At 54.8% G+C, this 17,644-nt stretch overlaps 1 protein-coding gene across 13 annotated transcripts in view; it reads right to left on the bottom strand.

Annotated features, from left to right (window-relative positions):
• The window catches only part of DYSF (dysferlin), a 231,302-nt gene that overhangs the window by 80,377 nt on the left and 133,281 nt on the right, over positions 1-17,644 (bottom strand). For all 13 annotated transcript variants that reach the window (XM_025353665.1, XM_025353669.1, XM_025353667.1 and 10 more), the window contains 6 exons: positions 15,723-15,816; positions 15,099-15,176; positions 6,673-6,854; positions 4,600-4,740; positions 3,899-3,928; positions 2,615-2,644 (listed from right to left, as the gene is read on the bottom strand). In XM_025353665.1, coding sequence (XP_025209450.1) covers positions 2,615-2,644; positions 3,899-3,928; positions 4,600-4,740; positions 6,673-6,854; positions 15,099-15,176; positions 15,723-15,816 — 555 coding nt within the window. The remainder of the gene's footprint in view (positions 1-2,614; positions 2,645-3,898; positions 3,929-4,599; positions 4,741-6,672; positions 6,855-15,098; positions 15,177-15,722; positions 15,817-17,644) is intronic.

Here is a 17,644-nt window from a genome sequence, read left to right as displayed (position 1 = left end):
TGTGCGTGCATGTGTGCGCCCTCGAGAGTGTACACAACTCGCACACACTCACACGTGCGTGCACACATTCTCCAGTTCTCAGGAAATCTAAAATTGCAGTTTCTTTGAACTCATTCCCCTTGGCAGCATGGACTGCCTTTGTTCTCCAGACAAAAAGGAAAAGAAACGAGACAGAGGGCTCAGAAGAGGCGGGGAGAAGGAGGAAGCTGGGGCCAAGGAGCAAACAGGAAGAGTGAAACACGAAAGGAGAGTGGGAAGAGACTCAGGAAGAGAGGGAAAGACAAAGAAAATGCAGACCGGGGAACGCAAAGGAAACCCTTCCCTCCATCCGTTCCCTCTGCGAGGACTCAGATCTCCCGGACATCATCAAAGCCTCAGACACACCATGCAACAGCCTCACTTCCTGACCAAGAGCCACAGAGAGGGGCGTCCCAGGTGGGCATAAAGCCTGGGAGAGGGGAAGTTTGTTGTCCACCAAGCCGCATCCAGGAGGTGACATGCCCTCAGCCCAAGACACTGCTGCCTGGGCCACCTCCCCGCATTTTCTACCAATCCCAACTTCAAAAGCTAGCTCAGTGGCACCTCTTCTGGGAAGCTATCCTCGCTGTCCTGCTCTGGGAACCTTCGACAGGGGCAGACAGCACTTCATCTCATTCACAGGCACTGTGGCTTGGGAATCTCCGCACCTGGCTGCGCTAGCTGAAAGGCACTTCCCACAAGAGAGGATAGCCTTAAACCATCCTTCAGAGTCACTTGCCCCATCCGTTCCTACTGGTCTGTCTCCAGTCCAGGCCCCTATCTCAACCGACTCAAGAGCCTCCTAGCCAGTCTCTCACACCCACACCCCTGCAGCCAGACAGCTCCCCAACACACCCATCCTTCCCTCACTGCCCCCTGACTCTCATGGGCTCCCGTGGCCAGGGGCTCAGGAAGAGGCTCCCAGCCCTCCAGGAAGGCTTGAGCACTCTTCACGAGGACGGGGCCGGGAGCCTGGGAGCGGCCAGATGGGAGATACAAGGCAGGAGCTTGGTCACAGCAAAGAAGACAGAAAAACCCTGCTGGGGTCCTGCCTCCAGCAGAACCAGCGGCAACAGAAGGACCACCCAGCCCCAGGGCTTCTTAAAGTGAAGAGGACTCAGCATCTTGGCATCAGGCTTAGCCTTCAAGTGAGAAGGACATGGGCTGAGCTAGGGGTCCCAGGGCTGTTCCCTGGGGCTGAGGGAGGCCACAAGGTCATCTTCTGGGGCTGGTCCCTGGACCAGCAGATCATTCATCCCACTGGGATAGGTCCTCCTCGGACCCTTTGAACCTGCTGGCCTGGCCCAGCCCTGTGCCTAGCACACTCCTAGGACTCGCTCTCCCCTGGCCCTGCTGACCCACACCCGCCCTCAGCCTGCCGCCTGGTTGGCCCTGCAAGGGGACACTTGGCGCTCTTTGGGCTCTGGCCCACGAGCTGCAGTTTTGATTTGCTTTCTGACGAGACTGCAGCCAGATCCCTGCCCTCGGAATCTGAGCCTTCACTGTTATATATTACGAATCCAGTTATTAAGGATTTTAACTTTTTTTTAATAACTCATCCCTGGGCTGGGTCTTCTTCAGAGCAGGCTGTGGGTTTTGGCCACAAAGTGCACTCAATCAAGAGAGAGGGCTCCGTGCTGCTTCCCTGGACAGGACTCCACCTCCCTTTCCAAATCGGCAGTCTTTCGCAACTGCAGCCAGAAGCAGGAGGCCGCCTGTCAGGCGCAATTACAGCGAGCTCACTTGGCGGACCCCACCTCGGTCTGGGAGCAAAAGGAAGTGAGGTAAGGGGTGCGGGGCCTGTGGATCCCACATCCTGACTCTGCACTTCAAGTCCAAATTGCACTGAAAATGTCAAATAGTGTCCGCTCTCAGTCTGGGGATTCCCTAACGGCAGGAAGTGGCTGCCCTTTTCCCAACGCCTCATCTGACCAGGGCTCTCCTTCCTGTCTCTCCGCCCAGGTCTCTGCCACCCACCCTCTGGCCTGGCTCACGACAATCCACCCACAGATGCACAGGAGGCCATAGGGAACGTGCTTCTCTCCTCCCATGGCAAAAGATGCAGTCTTGCTTTATCTAAATGCAAACTCTAAACTTTTTCCAGGCCCTAGGAGGTCTCCAGCTCACCCCATCCCCCAAACCAGCCAGGACCCAAACTGGTCCTTGGCCTTTTAAGCCAAAGACATGTTTCTCACTTTCTTTCTAAGTGCTGATGGGCATAAAGACATTTGGCTAATGCCGCCTCCACCAGAAAGCCTTCCTTGACTACTCTGGCCCCTTCCAAACAATTTATTCTTCAAAATGTGCCACCTGGTACTTAATCATTTAAGACTCTGTATTGCTGTTCCTGTTGTCTGGGTGAAATCTGGCCTCCCAGCAGGATAGCAAGCCTTCTCAGACCAGGATCACCCCCAGGACACACTCTGGGTGGCCCTGAATCCACACAGAGCATGGGGAATAAAATCCAGACAGGTCTCCATGTGACAGGTGCCTACTGCGCACCAGGAACCTGGAGGGCTCCAGGTGTGTGCTTGGAGGCTGGCTTCACCTTCCCGCCACCTCGGCCCACCCACCCCAGCCACCAGACCCAGCTCACCTCATCCAGGATCCTCGATGTCTCCTGCACCTGGCCCACAGCCATGGGATGTGGCACATCCAGGAGATGGTGATGGGGGGTGGGAGGGGAAAAAGTTCTCCATTAGTATCAAGGAGCACTAGGCAGGGCCAGAGGTCAGCACGCAGATGCCAGCACTAAGAAGAGCCAACAGAAACCACCTCCCACCAAGGTTAAGAATGATGTACTTCCCAGGCACGTCCCCAACATGGTCCCTGAGAAAGAAGGTGTGATGGATGTCAATGCAGAGGGAGGCTAGGAAAGGTTGAAGCATAAGCCTGGACGCCAGGAATCTCTGGAAGCAACAAGAGGAAAGCGAAGAACAGCAGGTGCTGGGAAGGGCCTGGGAGCCTGCAGCCTTGGCAAGCCGAGAAAAGCCAACCTAGAAGCCCCAGGAGCAGGCAGCACTGAGAGCAGGAGCTTAGGACAGGGAGGGAGACCTGGAGGGGCAGGGCTGGTGAAGGAGGGCCTGCATGCAGGGAGGGCCTCCCAAGAACTCTCTAAAATGTGTGTGGGCTGCCTTGTGAAGGACAATGGAGGTGTCCCAACACAGCCCAGATGACTACTTCTCATAGATGCAGCTAAACGTGGCATGGAATCAGGTAATCAATCCAATGCACCTGGGTACCAGTCAAAGCTCGACATTTTCTACCAAGACCCCCAGAAGAAGGAAGGAGAGCAGCGGTAAGGGAATGAAGCCTCCGTCTCAGGAAGAGGAAAGAAAATGGGGTCTTGGTAAGAACAACTCAGAGGGAAATGTGGTCTGAATCAGAGCTTCTGAAACTCATGCATATGTGAGAGGGCCCTGGAGGGTAAGCTGATACAGAGATTGCTGGGCTGCTCCCTCAGAATTGCTTCAGTGGGCTTGAAGTAGGACTCAAGAACTGGCCACACTTTCAGAACCCTGGGGCTAAGTCAGTGATTCTTAGCCCTGGATGTGCATTAAGATTCCCTGGGCAGTGCTGTCCCGGGGGTCCTAATGCTCAGCCAGCTGAAAGCCACCGGGCTGGACAATTATGAGGATCCTTCCATCTGGAATTCTGTGGTTCTTGGACTTCTCAGAGAAGAAGGGCAGGAAAGACCTGAGCTGGGCAGAGAGACTGTGAGCTTCCTCCAGCCCACACCCTCCTCCGCTTGAAAGAGCTTCCCCAGGGGCTTGAGGCAGGATCGTGGTAATGCCTGACCGCCCTTCCTAACCCAGAGAGATGCCAAACACAGGGAGACTGGCAATCAGTTTGAAGAAGGAAAGGTCAGAGCAAGACTTACCTCAAAACCAGGAATATGGTGGATGGCCGGCTGGAGTGAAGAAAAGAGAGCTCTGGTCATGTGCTTGTCACCCAAGGCCCCCATCACCCTCATGACACTCACAGACTATGTCAGTGATCACACTGTCCATGGTTTGCAGCCTCTATTCCTTGGGGGTGGAAGGGATGCTAGGTTGGCACTGTGCCCATCCCTTCCAGACACTTCACCCAGAGCAGCCCTACTTCTATTTGGTCTACATATTGGGGTTCACGTCATACTAAGAGGAAGTTTGAAGGTACAGCTCCAACCCAAACCTCTCATTTTACAGAGGGGAGTGGCTGGCCCAGGGCCATGAGGCTAGGTCATGGTGAAGCCAGCACTGCAATGGGGATCCTGCCCTTGCCTGTTCCTGGAGTCCCTCGCATTGTAGCAATTAAGGCTCCCTTAATCAGGCAACAGAGGTCCTCCTCCCAGAAACCATGTCAGGATACGATCCAAGGAAGATTAAATCCAGTGACCAGAGGACTTGGACACTCCTGATCCCCAACATTCTACTCCAATGTTAGATGGTATCCTGACCCAGGGTTCAGAAAATGGGTCTCAGCAGGAGGCCTGGCTTCAGAGGAGGCGTTCCAGGCTCCCACAGAGGGTTGGCCCCCACCCCACCCCTGCCATGCACCTCCTGCCTCGGCCTCCTGGATCTGGATACAGACCAGCCTCACCTTCTCTCTCTGGATGAGCTCAAAAGAGGCCAGCAGCTCCCCCGTCGGCTGGCTGCCCTTGGTCAGTGGGAACCAGGCCAGTCGGGGTGTCCGTTCCAAACTCGGTTGACAGATGCAGCGGCCCATAAACTCATCTGCGCCCTAGACCAAGCATAGAGAGACAAGAATCAGCATCCCTTACCCAGGGCTCTGGGGAGCCTCAGAGAGATCAGGTCTACATGTGCCTTCTGAACTAGCAGGGGCCTCAGTGAGGGCACCCCCTCCCACAGAATGGTGAATTCTGCTCTCCTTAGCAGGACTCAACAACAAGACAAGATGCGAGCAGCCTCATGACTGTCACTAGGTTTGAATTCCCATCATGCTCGAGAAGTCCCTCTGGACTAGTGTCCAACTAGTGTTTGCCCTGCTGTAATTTAATCAGCGCTGAGACTACTGGAGACCAGAGAGACAGCCTCCTGGCATTTCTCTAATGCCCTCAGCAGTACAGGTGTTTGCAGTTCCAGGGACATCTGTATCTCCTGCTCATTTCACCCTTAAATTCCCCCACTTTGCAAATGGGGAAACTGTGATCACATTCATCAAATTAAATAAGCCTGGACAAAATGATGTTTTCATAAAGGAAGGTGCCTTTTCTTCAGGCACCTTCCTTGACTCCCTGCTGCCCGGAAGACAGATCCGTCACACTGGATGCAAGGGCAAGCCCCCTCAGGGCTCTGGCAGCCTTCAGCTCGTACCGCCACCCTCCTGCCCTGTTCTGCACTTGCACTCAGTCCTGCTGAGTCCCCCTGACCAGTGCCAGCCCAGCTGCCTGCCTCCCTCCTGCTCCAAAGGTGCCAGGGCCTGTGCCCTTCTCCAAACAGTCCCACATGGACTCTTCCTCCGGTTGCTCCTTCCCCCCTGCATGGTACCAGCTTTTCCTTCCAAGCACCCCAATGTTGGACCCCCCAGCCCAGGCCTGCCTTACCCATGGCCAGCTGTCCCCATCATCTGGTGAGGAATAGAGACAGAAGCACCTTTCCCCACCCCTGCCCCCCATACCCACCCAGGGAACCTGACATCTGGTCAGTGCAACTCTTACTGACAATGTCTTCCAAACCCATCCCCTCCCCTTTTATCCCACCGCCACCTCCAGCTTTGCCATGCGCCCAGTTGGTCTCTTCCAGCAGCATCCAGCCTCCTCTTCGGAAACGGCTGCCCTGACGTCATCACTCTCCTGCTCCCCTGGATTCATACTCCCTTCTCCTCCTTCCAGGCCTCTGCCTCGCGCCGACACCCCAACCCCACATTTCCTCCAGGGCCCGGGTCTTTCCCAAAGGCTTTCCTGACATTCCAGCCCACAGCACTCTCTCCCTCCTGGGAGCCTCCTAGAGCTGCTGTGTCCAATACAGGAGCACCAGCCACCTGCAGCTATTTAAATTTTAATTTTACTTCGCTAAAATGAAGTAAAATTTACAATTTCATTTCTCAGCTGCACCAGTCCCATTTCCAGTGCTGGGCAGCCTCATGCAGCTAGAGGCTCCCTTTTCGGACAGCACAGCCCTACAGCTCGCCTGTCACCACAGGAGGTCCTGTGGGACAGTTGTGGTAAGAGGCCCTGCCTGTGACACAGAGCTGGGAGGCACTTGGGGACCCGTGCTCTCACATGGAGGATTCTCCACTGTGTGGGTGTCTCGGCTCCCACCTAAACAGGGAACCCCAAGTGAAGGGCCACTCAGCCAGTAATGCAAGTGCTCGATGTACATTTAAGGATTCCACACCGCTCCTCGATGAGAAGAAGGGACTGGCCTGAGATTACACAGGCAAGGCAGAGGCAGAGAAAACCCAAGCCCCTGGCCCACAACCAAGCACCTTTTCTGGATATGTTCCCTTTCACTGATGAGCAGTGTCTGCTGTGGGAACGGCATCTGTGCTAGCAATCCATTTTTAATGACTCTAAAATAGTCTTAATTGCTCTAGGGCCTGCGGAGTTAGGGGAGCACCCATCTGGCTGGGCAGCCACGAGTTCCTGGAGACCCCACCTTTGCACATGGTCCCTCCCTGTGAGGGGACGAGGCAGGAGCCGGGCAGACTCACATAAGTGTCATGGTCGTACAGCTCCACCACAATGCTGGGCGGCTGCTCAGCAACTGTGGCCGGCTCGCCGAAGATCTCGATCTCGTAGAAGATGAGCGTCTGGTCCCAGGTGGGGTTAAGGGTGTTCTTCACCACCACCGTCTTCTGGCTCTGGTGCAGGAAGGAGACGATGGCATAGGGATCTGCACAGGCCGGAGATGGGGAGGGGAGACAGGACACAGCAGGGGCCATGAGAGATGTCTGCTCCAGAGCCATGTGGGGCCACAAAGCTGGAGCAGGGCTGTGGCTGCCACTCTGGAGCAACAGCATTCATGCTGGGATGCATCTTCCCTATGGGGTTCTTCTAGCCCTGCCATGAGGCCAGCTGGGGGCCACAGTAGGGACATGGAGCCTGGGTCCTGGCAAATAGGCACAAGATCCAGAGAACATCCCTTTTTGTGCTGCTTCCTGAGCTGGCTGCTGGAAGCAGGGTCCAGCTGGGGGAAGTGAATGTCTGTACGGTCTGTTCGTTCATTCATTCATTCATTCATCCAACAAGCATTTATCGAGTGCCTTCTTTATGCCAGGCTAGGGGCTAGGTGCTAGGGGCTGAGAATACAATTTGAACTAAATATAAAATATCCACACAAGCTAATGTAAAATTATGATTTGGGTCAGAGCCTTGAAGAATAGACATAAAATGCAGTGAAATGTGTTAGGGAGGGATCTGGCTTCCTTGAGGAAGGGGGAGCAGAGCAGAGCTGCTGGTGTCTGTGAGCTCTGGGATGCCACCACACTGACGTGGCCAGTTCTGCATTTCAGCAAGCTCACTCTGGCTGCCACATGGAGAACAGACTGCAGGGAGCACAAGGAGGTCTAGGGAGACCAGTTCTGAGGCCACTGCAGTGGTCCAGGGAGGAACGATGGTGGCTTAGATGGGTGTGAGGTGCTAAAGGGAAGTGCACAGACTCAGCAGCTATTTAGCAGTAGGGGTGTGAGAGAAACCCAAAGGCCCCCGCAGCTCCCTGCTGCCCGCGAACTCCTTTCCAGCCTGCCAGCCTTGGCCACGCCAGCCTGGGACCCAGCCACAAGTCATTCCCTCTACCTTGTCCCAAAGGCAAGTTGGTGTCACTAGAGCAGACTCTAGGGCAGTGGTTCTCAAATGTGAGCATGCTGCAGAATCATCTGGAAGGCTCACTCAGGGTGCTGGGCCCTGCCCCCAGAGACTCGGATTCAGCAGGGCCAGGGTGGGCCTGAGAATTACATTTCTAACAAGTTCCTGAAAGCGATGTTCATGCTGTCTTCTGGGACCACATTTTGGAAACCAATGCAGGAGAGGGACTGAGTGCATATAACTTGGGAGAGGAATGCAGGGCTTGGAGGTGGGGGCGCCCTTCAGCTCCTCCTAATGGGATGTCACCTTGAGGGCTGAACCCAGTGCCTAACCACGCACTTAATACCCTTGGCACCCTGCTCCATCCTGCAATGGCCTATGCCCTCTGAGCCCTGCAGTCCAGCCCTAGCACTGCCATTCACTTCCCATGTGACCTCAAGAGGGCCTCAGTGGCCTCAGACGTAATGGCCTCTGTGTTGCTGGCCTCAGAAGGATGCAGGTTCAAACACAACCCAGGGGCTGGGATGGGGAGACAGGGCTTCCGCACAAAGGGGAGAAGAGCAAGACAGGCTCCCTGGCCACAAGAAGACCAAATGGGACACCATGGCCACTGCATAGGTGGCAGAGAGAGGGGTGGCAAGGAGTGACCAGGAAAGAGGCGGGAAGGTTGGAGTGGGCAATGGCAGGAAACCCATCAAGGGATGGAGAGACCAGGGTCCAAGGTTGTGCCTGTTGCCAAAAAAAGAGCTGGTTTTAAGAGCAGGGGGTATCTAAGTTAAGGGGCGGACTCAGCCATGGCCACCCACTGGCTGAGCAATGCTGGGTCTGGTTAATAGGAGGCAGCCACCAGCCTGGGATCAGCCTGACAGCCATCAGGCACAAATCATGGAGGACTTCCTGCAGGAAAATGGTTTTGATCCTGATTCTGTGGAGCAGAAGGGGGCAATGGGAGGCCCTTGGCAGGCGAAGGAGCCAGAGAGAACTGCCCACCACGTCTCTCGACCCCCACCTGGTGGGAGCCTCCCTGGCATGGGGCTCCCCTTTCCATGCACTGGACCTGGCAGGGCTGGCCCTGAGCCCTTTCCCTCCTGCCCCTGGCAGGGCCCAGCGGCATCTGTGTATTTAATGAAACCGTCTGGCTGTGATACCATCAGCTCCAAGCTCGGCAGAGAACTTCTCCAGGTTCCAGTAATGAAAGGAGGGCGCGTTCCGATAAATAAAACCATATTAGAGAGCCAGCGAAAAAGCCCCTTTTGTTCCCGCCCCGCCCCGTGCTTCCCTACGCTTTATTTTTATAAGCGTGCGGGCCCCAGACCGACCGCGTTTACACAAAGATCACAATTGCACATTGTAGCGGCTGTGCACGCTGTATTGGTGTTGGCAGCACCCCCCACGCTGGCCCCCGAGCAGGCTGACTCCTTCCAGCAGCCCCATTGGCCCAGGCAATGAGCTCAGCGCTCAGGGGAGAACGGGGAGGGGGTGGCTTTCAAACAAAAATCACCCAGACCTACACACGTGCCCCACCCGCCCATGGGAGGAAAAAACACACAACAAAGGCATTGTAAAGAGCAGGCCTGGAGGCCTGGGGCCTCAGACACTGGGCTACTGTGTACAGGGGCCTGGCCTCTCCCTGCACAGGACCCCACCCCTCAAAAAAAAAGAAAAAGGAAAAAGGGGAATAAGGGTGTTGCTAGAGCAAGGTGGTCAGATGAAGGACAGCCAGACACACTCACAGACAAATCCCTCTTCCAGGAAAGCTAAGAGGAGGGAGAGGCAGATTCCCAAAAAGCGGTGGAGGGGAAGGTGAGGGGCTGGGTTTTGCACGTGCATCACAGCATAGGGCTCTCCCCAGGGCCACGCCCACAAGCCATATGCAGCGCGCAGCATGCCCTCGCTGAGGCAACCACTTTGGATTGCAGCTCTGAGGAGCACGGCTGCCCCAGGGAGGATCCAGCCATGAGCACACAAGGATTCTACCTGACTCCATCACCACAAGGGAGTCAGGGACCTGTCACCGGGCCCCAGGCAGACAATTCCTTGGCTGGATCCAGAGCCCTACATCAGGCTGTTTGGGCTGAGCCCTGCTGCTCAGATGTTCCTGGATCTCCAGGGAGGACCGTCTGCATTCACAATACACTACGCTTTCCTCCCGGGCCTTCCTACCAACCACTCAGACCACCAGGGTCGGGGACAAAGTGGGAAGTATCATCCCATTTTTCAGAAAAGGGAGCTTTCCCCAGGAAGACTAAGTCGCTCAGCCATGATCCTATGTACTAGACCCCCTGACTTCGAGTCCAGTGCTCCTTCCACCACGCCACCTCATAGGAAAGGGCCCTTCAGAGAGGGTGGGATCGACTGCCAATAACCAAGGCAATGCAAATGAGAACTAGACTCCAGCAATATTTTTCCTATAAAATTAAGAAAAATTGTTCAAAATTATAAAAACCCGGTATGGGCAAAGAGTCGATGAAATAGGTACTCTCCTTTATTGCTGGAAGCAATTCAGCAAGCCTTCAGAAAAGCAATTGGGCACTATGCCCTGAAAAACATAAAACCGTTTATACCCTTTTCCCATATTCCTGGGAGGCATCCAGATTCACCAGAAAGCTAGATGTATGTACAAAGATGTTCACTCTCACGTTATTTGTAATGCATCATTCATTCACTATACAGTTATTGATTGACTACTCTGTGGGAGGTTAGCACAGTGCTAGGGATAGGAAGATGAATGAGACGTAATCCAAGCTCTTAAGAGTATGACTACTGGTTGGAAATTGTAACCTAAACGGGTATAATACAAGGTGATGTGCTACTTAGTAGTGGAGTATACAGGGGCCGGGATGAGGAGCGCCTGATGTCACCTGCTGGCATCAAGTCAGGCTTCCCAAAGCAGGTCTCAAGGATGAGGAGGTAGGCCGTGCAGACCAAGGAAAAGGGGGCATTCCAGGCGCAAGCATGGCACGGGTAAACACACCAAAGACTTTAGGTACTTGGGGAGCAGCAAGCCATTGGTCTGGCTGAGGGGACGAAGGGAGCACCAGGGCAGTGGGGACAGAGGAGGCAGGAGGGGAGGAGGGGTAGATCACAAACGGTCCTGGATTCCTGCTGAGCACTTTGGACTGAATCCTGTAGATCAGTGTTTCCCAAAATGTGTTCTTTGAGTGGTGGGTTCTCTGGGGAGCTAATGAGTGCTTAAACAGATTAAACAGGCTCCTTCCCTGCAGCCGCCTCAGAGCCTCTCATATGCCACTGTGCATTGTAAATCTCGAAGCGTGCAGTGTTTCCCAGTCTCTCTTACTCAGGAACCCTTTTTAAGTGGAGTATTTCACAAGCCTCCAATGCACTTTGGAAAACACCTCCTTAAGCTCGTCTGGTGGATTGCCCCAGCCAGAGCCAACCTTAACAAAAAGCTGTGCTTAAAAAGGGGTTGGGAAGGGAGACTGGAGTTCAGACTTGGGAAACCCAAAAGCAAGAAATCCCCAGCACCACCCAGGACTGAGTCTGAATCTGAGGGAAACTAAGGCACCAGTCATCAAGACGTGGCCCCAGCTGTGGGCAGCTCTGGCTCATCAGACCTCACTGTAGCCTGGCCTGGCAGGACTATCCCACAGGACCACCTACCTGGCCCACCACTGTGACCTTACCTGGAGCTGTAAGGCCAGCAAAGAGGGCACAGGACTTTCTACTTTCTTGAGAGGTACTCACCCCTGTAAATTAATAAATGATGTGGCATCTGGTCTATCAGCCATCTCTCATTGGCTTGGTTAGCCAAGTTGAAGCCCCTGAGCCCAGTGACCTGGGAGGCCCTCACAGAGGGATTTCTGGGCCCCTCCTAAGCTGAGGGTCATCCCTTGGAATACAGTGACCTCATGATAGAGCTGCATGAGGGTCCTCCATCTGGGCGGGCTGCTCTGTAAGCAGAGCTTATGATCCCTCCAACCACAACAGCAGTTCTTAACTGGCAGAAGGGGCCAAACTGACACCTTCCTCCCTGATTCCCTGTGAGAAACATCAGTCTACAATGAAGAGTAACTCAGCTCAAGCTACTGTTCAGGGAAGCAATGCTACCCACTCCACACCAAAGGGGTGGGCAGGACGGAGCTAGGTGTGGTGTTGGTGACGTGTTCTAAGTCCTCTAAAGTCATAGCTTTTCATTTCAAAGCAAACCCAGTACACACAACAGATGTTCACAAAGCAGTGGCAACCCCGTCCCAACAACAAAAAGAAGTCATTGAACTGGCCGGGCACAGTGGCTCACGCTTGTAATCCCAGCACTCTGGGAGGCCAAGGCGGGTGAATTGTCTGAGGTCAGGAGTTCAAGACCAGCCTGGCCAACACGGGGAAATCCCATCTCTACTAATACAAAAAATTAGCCAGGCATGGTGGCGGGTGCCTGTAATGCCAGCTACTTGGAAGGCTGAGGCAGAAGAATCGCTTGAACCTGGGAGGCAGAGGTTGCAGTGAGCCAAGATAGCACCATTGCACTCCAACCTGGGTAACAAGAGCAAAACTCTAGCTCAAAAAAGAGAAGAAGTCACTGAATTAAGTATCACTTTATGTTTTTTATGACTAATTGCTGCACAGGGAATACACATTAATAAACACATAAACACACGCCACAGATGCCCTTCCACTGGTCCAGAGAATTGATATCCCAGCCATACAATCAAACCCCACTCAAGTTGCAACCCTCAGGCCATCTGGATGGCAATATCTCCAGGATAGCCTCCCTCTCCCAAGTTCAATATTGTTCAACAAGTGTTTTCTGGGCAACCCCTGCCTATCTCCTCAAATATTCAACCAGGGAGAAGGAGCAGCCATGGCCCCAATGTCCAGGCAGCCCCGAGACCCACCATGTAGAGAGAAGCAAAGAGCACAGCACAGGGCTGTAGGAGCCCCAGGGGAAAGGCCCAGAGAGCCACAGGTCAGAGGCACTGGGAGAGTGGCTCGAGGAGGGCCCTCTCTGCCCCAGACACCCGGCAGGCAGCTGGAAGCTGCATCGGCGACAGACACTGTGCCAGGCCCTCCCCTGGCCCCAGACATTCCGGATTCACACATAAGTTTCCTCAGAGAAATGCCAGCCGGTGGCCGAGCACAGCCTCCGGCCGCCAGCCACCCCAGGGTCAGTTCCAGGGGAGAAATTGCTTTGGTTTAGGGTTTGGGAGTGAAAATAAACACTCTGGGTTTTATAGGTTCACCCATGTTGGCTGCTGTTTTCCTTTCCAGCAGCTGCTCAATCGGGCCTTTCATTCAGAAGCCAGTGGCCTCTGAGGAAGCCCTGGGCAGTGCCCTCAAAGCTCAAGGGATGTTTATTTGGGGGAGGGGGTGGGGCCAGGATGGAAAGTGTGACGTCTCTGCAGACCGGTGCCACTGCCCTACCAGAGGGGAGCATCGGCTCCCAGCGCTGGGCCCTTGAAGGAGTTCCCTCCCCTCTCTGCGGGGTCCTCGGCCTGCAGGGCCCACAGAGGACAAGGGGGCTTCTGCCTGGGCCCCACCTGGCCACCCCCCTCTCACAAACCCGTTCCCAGCACCCTCACCTCTCACGCCCTCCCAGGAAGGGAGAGAAAGCAAGGCTATAAACTCGTCCATGTCCTTTTTCTCAGAGTAAGTTCTAATTGTCAGACTCCTGGACAAGTTTCCCAGGAAGTAGCCACTGCAGATTCCTGTCTGGCCTGGGCCTGTCAATTCTGGCAGGCTGCTGCTGTACACACTTTCGAGGGAGCTCTCAGGACCCTGGCCCCAAAGCAAAACAGGGTAGAACCTCCTCATCCACCCTGCACCTGGCTGCACAGAGCTGGAGGATGGGCCACTGAGGGCCATAGCTGCTGGAGAGGAGGACGCAGATTGGACCCCACATCGGGGAGGAGAGTGGACCAGCAAGGAAGTCAGCAGATGGCCATCACCTGCAGAGCCATGCTGTGTCCAGGAAGTCACTCCCATAGAACTCAGTTCTACTCAACCAAACAGCAGGCATTAGATGGCGAGAGCCTTGGGTTCCATTCCCAGCTCTGACACTTGGTAGTAATTTTAATGCAAGCATTTAGCTAACTTATCCGAGTCTCTGTTTCTTCACCGATAAAATGGGGATGTTGACCACCTACTTCATAGGACAGTTGTAAGGGTTACAGGAAATAATGTCAGCAAAATGCCTGGGCACCTAGTGAGCACTCAGCCATCAAGTGCTGCAGGTTCAAACGTAAGATGAGGCCCCTTCCTGGGGGAGCTCATGGTTAGAGCAGGAAGGAGGTGGCAGAGATAGACCACTGTTAATCTGTGCAGTGGGGAAGGCCTCTGAGGGAGGTGCAGGTGAGGAGCTGGCCAAGCGCTGAAGAAGGAGCAACCAGCTTGGCTTGGGGAAGTCAGAGGGCATCTGGGTTGGGTCTTGAAAGATGACTAGGAGTTTGCTGGTTAGAAATAGGGAGCAAATGCATTCTAGACAGAGCGATCACTGAGTGCAAAGGCCAGGCGTGGGCAACATGGACAGAGTTGGTGGGGCTGCAGCTACTGGATAGAGGGCAACGAGCAAAAGGTGAACCAGGTGAGGACCACAGGGCCAGATCACAAGGGACTTGTCCACTGTGCTGAAGAGTTGGAGGCTCCTGTCAGTGTCTATACTTGAAATCAGAGGAGAGACATGACCAGGTGTGTCTGGGGCAGTGCAGAAGGTGCCAGGGAGGTGAGGAGATAACCAGAATGACCTAGATACAAAGGGGCAAGGCCAGTGTCAGATGGCAGTGTGACATTAAAGAGGAGGGAACAGATCTGAGGGATTCAGGAGGTAGAATCCTCAGGACTGGGTGACTAAGAATTTCCAGCCTGGGTAACACATGGCTGCCAACCCCAGGGCCATGGCAGGAAATGCCGAGGCAGCCTGGATCTGGGTGGGGGAAGCTGGGGAGCAAGGTCACATGGAGGTTTGCACAGGATGAACTGAGGTGAGTGAAGGTGGAGAAGTTGGGGGACCCCGGTGTCCAGAGAGAGGACACAGACAAGACTTCTTGGAGCATCAGGATTAGAGGGCAGTGAAGCGTCAAGGAGGAGCAGGTCAGAGAGGAGGCTGCAGGGGCCCTCCAGAGGCTGGCGGCTGGAGCCAAGGCCAGAGGAGCTTTCAGGAAAGAGGGGACAGTCAGCGAAGCCTGATCCTGCCAAGGAGTCCAGCAGACCATGGACAAGAGTTTGCTGCACCTGACAACCAAGAAGCCACAGGACCCTGGCGACAGCACCCACCTCCATGCACCCAGCAAACAGCACCCCTTGTTGCCGGAAAGCCAGATGTCTCCATTCCCAGCTCTCAGCCCACAGTCTCTGACTCTCCTGCCTCTCTCCCACCTACCAGAAAAAGAGTCCTTGTCCATCGCAGCCAGGTCCCGGGCCTGGTACATGTAGCAGCGTAGATGGTAGCGGTTCCCATCTTCAACAAGGGAAAAAATAGAGGTGCCAGAGTGAGTGGTTGGGGTGGGTAAGAGCTGGGGCGGTTAAGAGCTGGGGCTCGGGGCGAGGTGGAGTCTGTCCCTAGAAAGGGCAGCAGACAGAGGGGCTGAACGAGGGAAACCATACAGGCCACTGTGCGAGGTCAGGAGAACATTCCACAGCTCGAAAGCGGACACCTGACTAATTAACGTGTCCCTGGGCCAGGCTAGGGCTGGGGGAAAAGAGGTAGAGGAGGAGGGGAGGAGGGGAGGCCAAACAGACAATGGGAGCAGCCACAGAGCACAGGGTCTTAAATGCCTGATATCAGATTTGAGTGGGCGGACACACCACACAGACAGGCATAGACACGTGCGAGCGCACACACATGCACACACACACACACACACACGGCACTGACCCACCAAAAAGCACACAGACTCAGCTCCCCAGAGCCCCACATACACACCTGATCTTATAACTCCATCCAAACAGAAGCATAAGGTGACACACCCCTATCACCCCATAGATGCCTCGAAGCCTCACTTACAGTCAAATATGCAGGAAATTGTGGGTCTGTTCACACCAAAGCTCAAGGTGGAGACGGACATGGAATCTTCACTCTTGTCGTCCACCACGCCGCCCTGGAGACACGAAGCTGGTTATGGCAGATTCTGCCCCCAGGCCTGGGGGTGACAGGGAGACTAGCCCAGAGAGTTAGATCCCCAGGGCCAGGAGATCTCTCTGCTGCTGAAAGCTGAGCCATCAGCCTCTACTTTCATTCTGGGGAGCTTATCCTCTCCTAAAAAATCACCAGACTCCAATGTCAAAGCATCAAAGGACTGTGGGAAATTCTTCTCCCTCTCTAGTGAAGACCAGATGAGCCAAGAACGGAATTTTTAGTCGTTTCAGGCAAAGAGATTAGAAGGAATGACTCGAAGGGGCTCTCCAGGAGAGAATCAAATGGGGATCTGTCCACTAGGGACAAGTCCAGTGGAATCGCAATGTGGAGGTTCCAGGCCAGCATCTCTGGGTCCCCATCTCTGCCATCCCCTGCTAACATAGAGCTGGGTCCCAGGCTCTGGAGGAAGCTGTACCACACACCCACCATCTCTCACCAGTTCCCACTCTGCTGAGGGTGAGCAGGGCTCAGGCTGAGGCCAGAGGTGGGGACAGGAGTGGGTGGACAGTCAGGCTTGGAAGCCAAGCTGTCCATTTACTGTGTATAAAGCTAGATGGTCAGCCCTGCCACCTCACCCTCATTAGCACTGGACTCCAACCACTGAGCCACAAACCACTTTGGGGAGCACCAAGACCAGACCACTTCCCTAGGCCAGACACCCAGCTCTCTGATGCACTTTCTCAGCCCAGAGCCAGAAGCCCAAGCCACAGCCTACAGAGGGACTGGGAAGAGTCGGGGGCCGTTACTAGACACCCCGTGCTGTCTGCTCCCTCTGCACTCACTCAGATGTCTCCAAGTGCCTCTCTCCTCTCCCTCCTGCCCGCTACCCAAACTGTCGCCTGCTCCATTTCAGAGGGGTGGGGTTAAGTAATAAAGCGGCCTCTGCTCCACTTCCTTGTTCAGTCCCACATCTCACAAATGTGTACACACCCTTGAAAGAAAACCCTGGCTCTTCCTCAGACAGCCCGTTCATCCCACCAGGCCCACTCAGAGTGGCCAGTTCCCAGGATTCTTCTGCTGGGCCACCGTGACCTTCACCCGGGAACCATTTCCCAAGAATTTCAACCTCTCCCCAGGCTCTGAAGCTACAAAGCCCCCCACTGCCTCCAACACAAGACACCACTGCCACTACTGTGCCCCTGCTCTCCAAACCATGCCCACCCTCAGGGCTCAGTCCAGACCCCCTTGTCCAAGAAGCCTCCCTGGACACCTGTTCTCCCACCTCTGGCCAGGCCATCCCCAAGCCAAAACCAGCTTCATCACCCTCAGTCACTGTGCGGCTGGCTCCTTGGCCTGAATCCTTCAGTGGCCTGAAAGGTCCAGTCCAGCCTTCTCCCAGTCAGACCCCCAGTGACCCGCCTTATCTTTCCCCATCCAACACCAAGGCTTTCTTCCCCCAATCCCGGCCCTTGGCTTCAGGCAAACCACACCCCTTAAAGCTGTCCCAGACGTACTCACTCCCATAGCAAGCTTACGCTGTTCCACAGCCAGAGGTGCCGTCAACCATCCCAGGCCGCCCCATCTTCAGATCATCTTAGGACACCTAAGCAAAGCCTGCCCTGGTCACTCTGGGTCAACAAAGAATTGCACCCTAAAGGTAGGCTGGGCCTTCCTCTGCTCCACTGCTGCAAAGGGTCTGCAAAACACACACTTGGGAAAGACTGAGTCCCTCTGTTCTCCCAGGGGACTCTCCAAGGTCCTGCTATCCCTGGGTAGGCTCTGACTTCCACTATAGGACATCCTCATTTCTGACAGGGAGATGCCCAGACTCTCCTCTTCCTTTAGCCACA

Source organism: Theropithecus gelada, chromosome 13 (assembly GCF_003255815.1).
Source record: "Theropithecus gelada isolate Dixy chromosome 13, Tgel_1.0, whole genome shotgun sequence".
Classification (NCBI taxonomy): Eukaryota; Metazoa; Chordata; class Mammalia; order Primates; family Cercopithecidae; genus Theropithecus; species Theropithecus gelada.
This window is presented reverse-complemented; position numbering and strand designations above follow the sequence as displayed.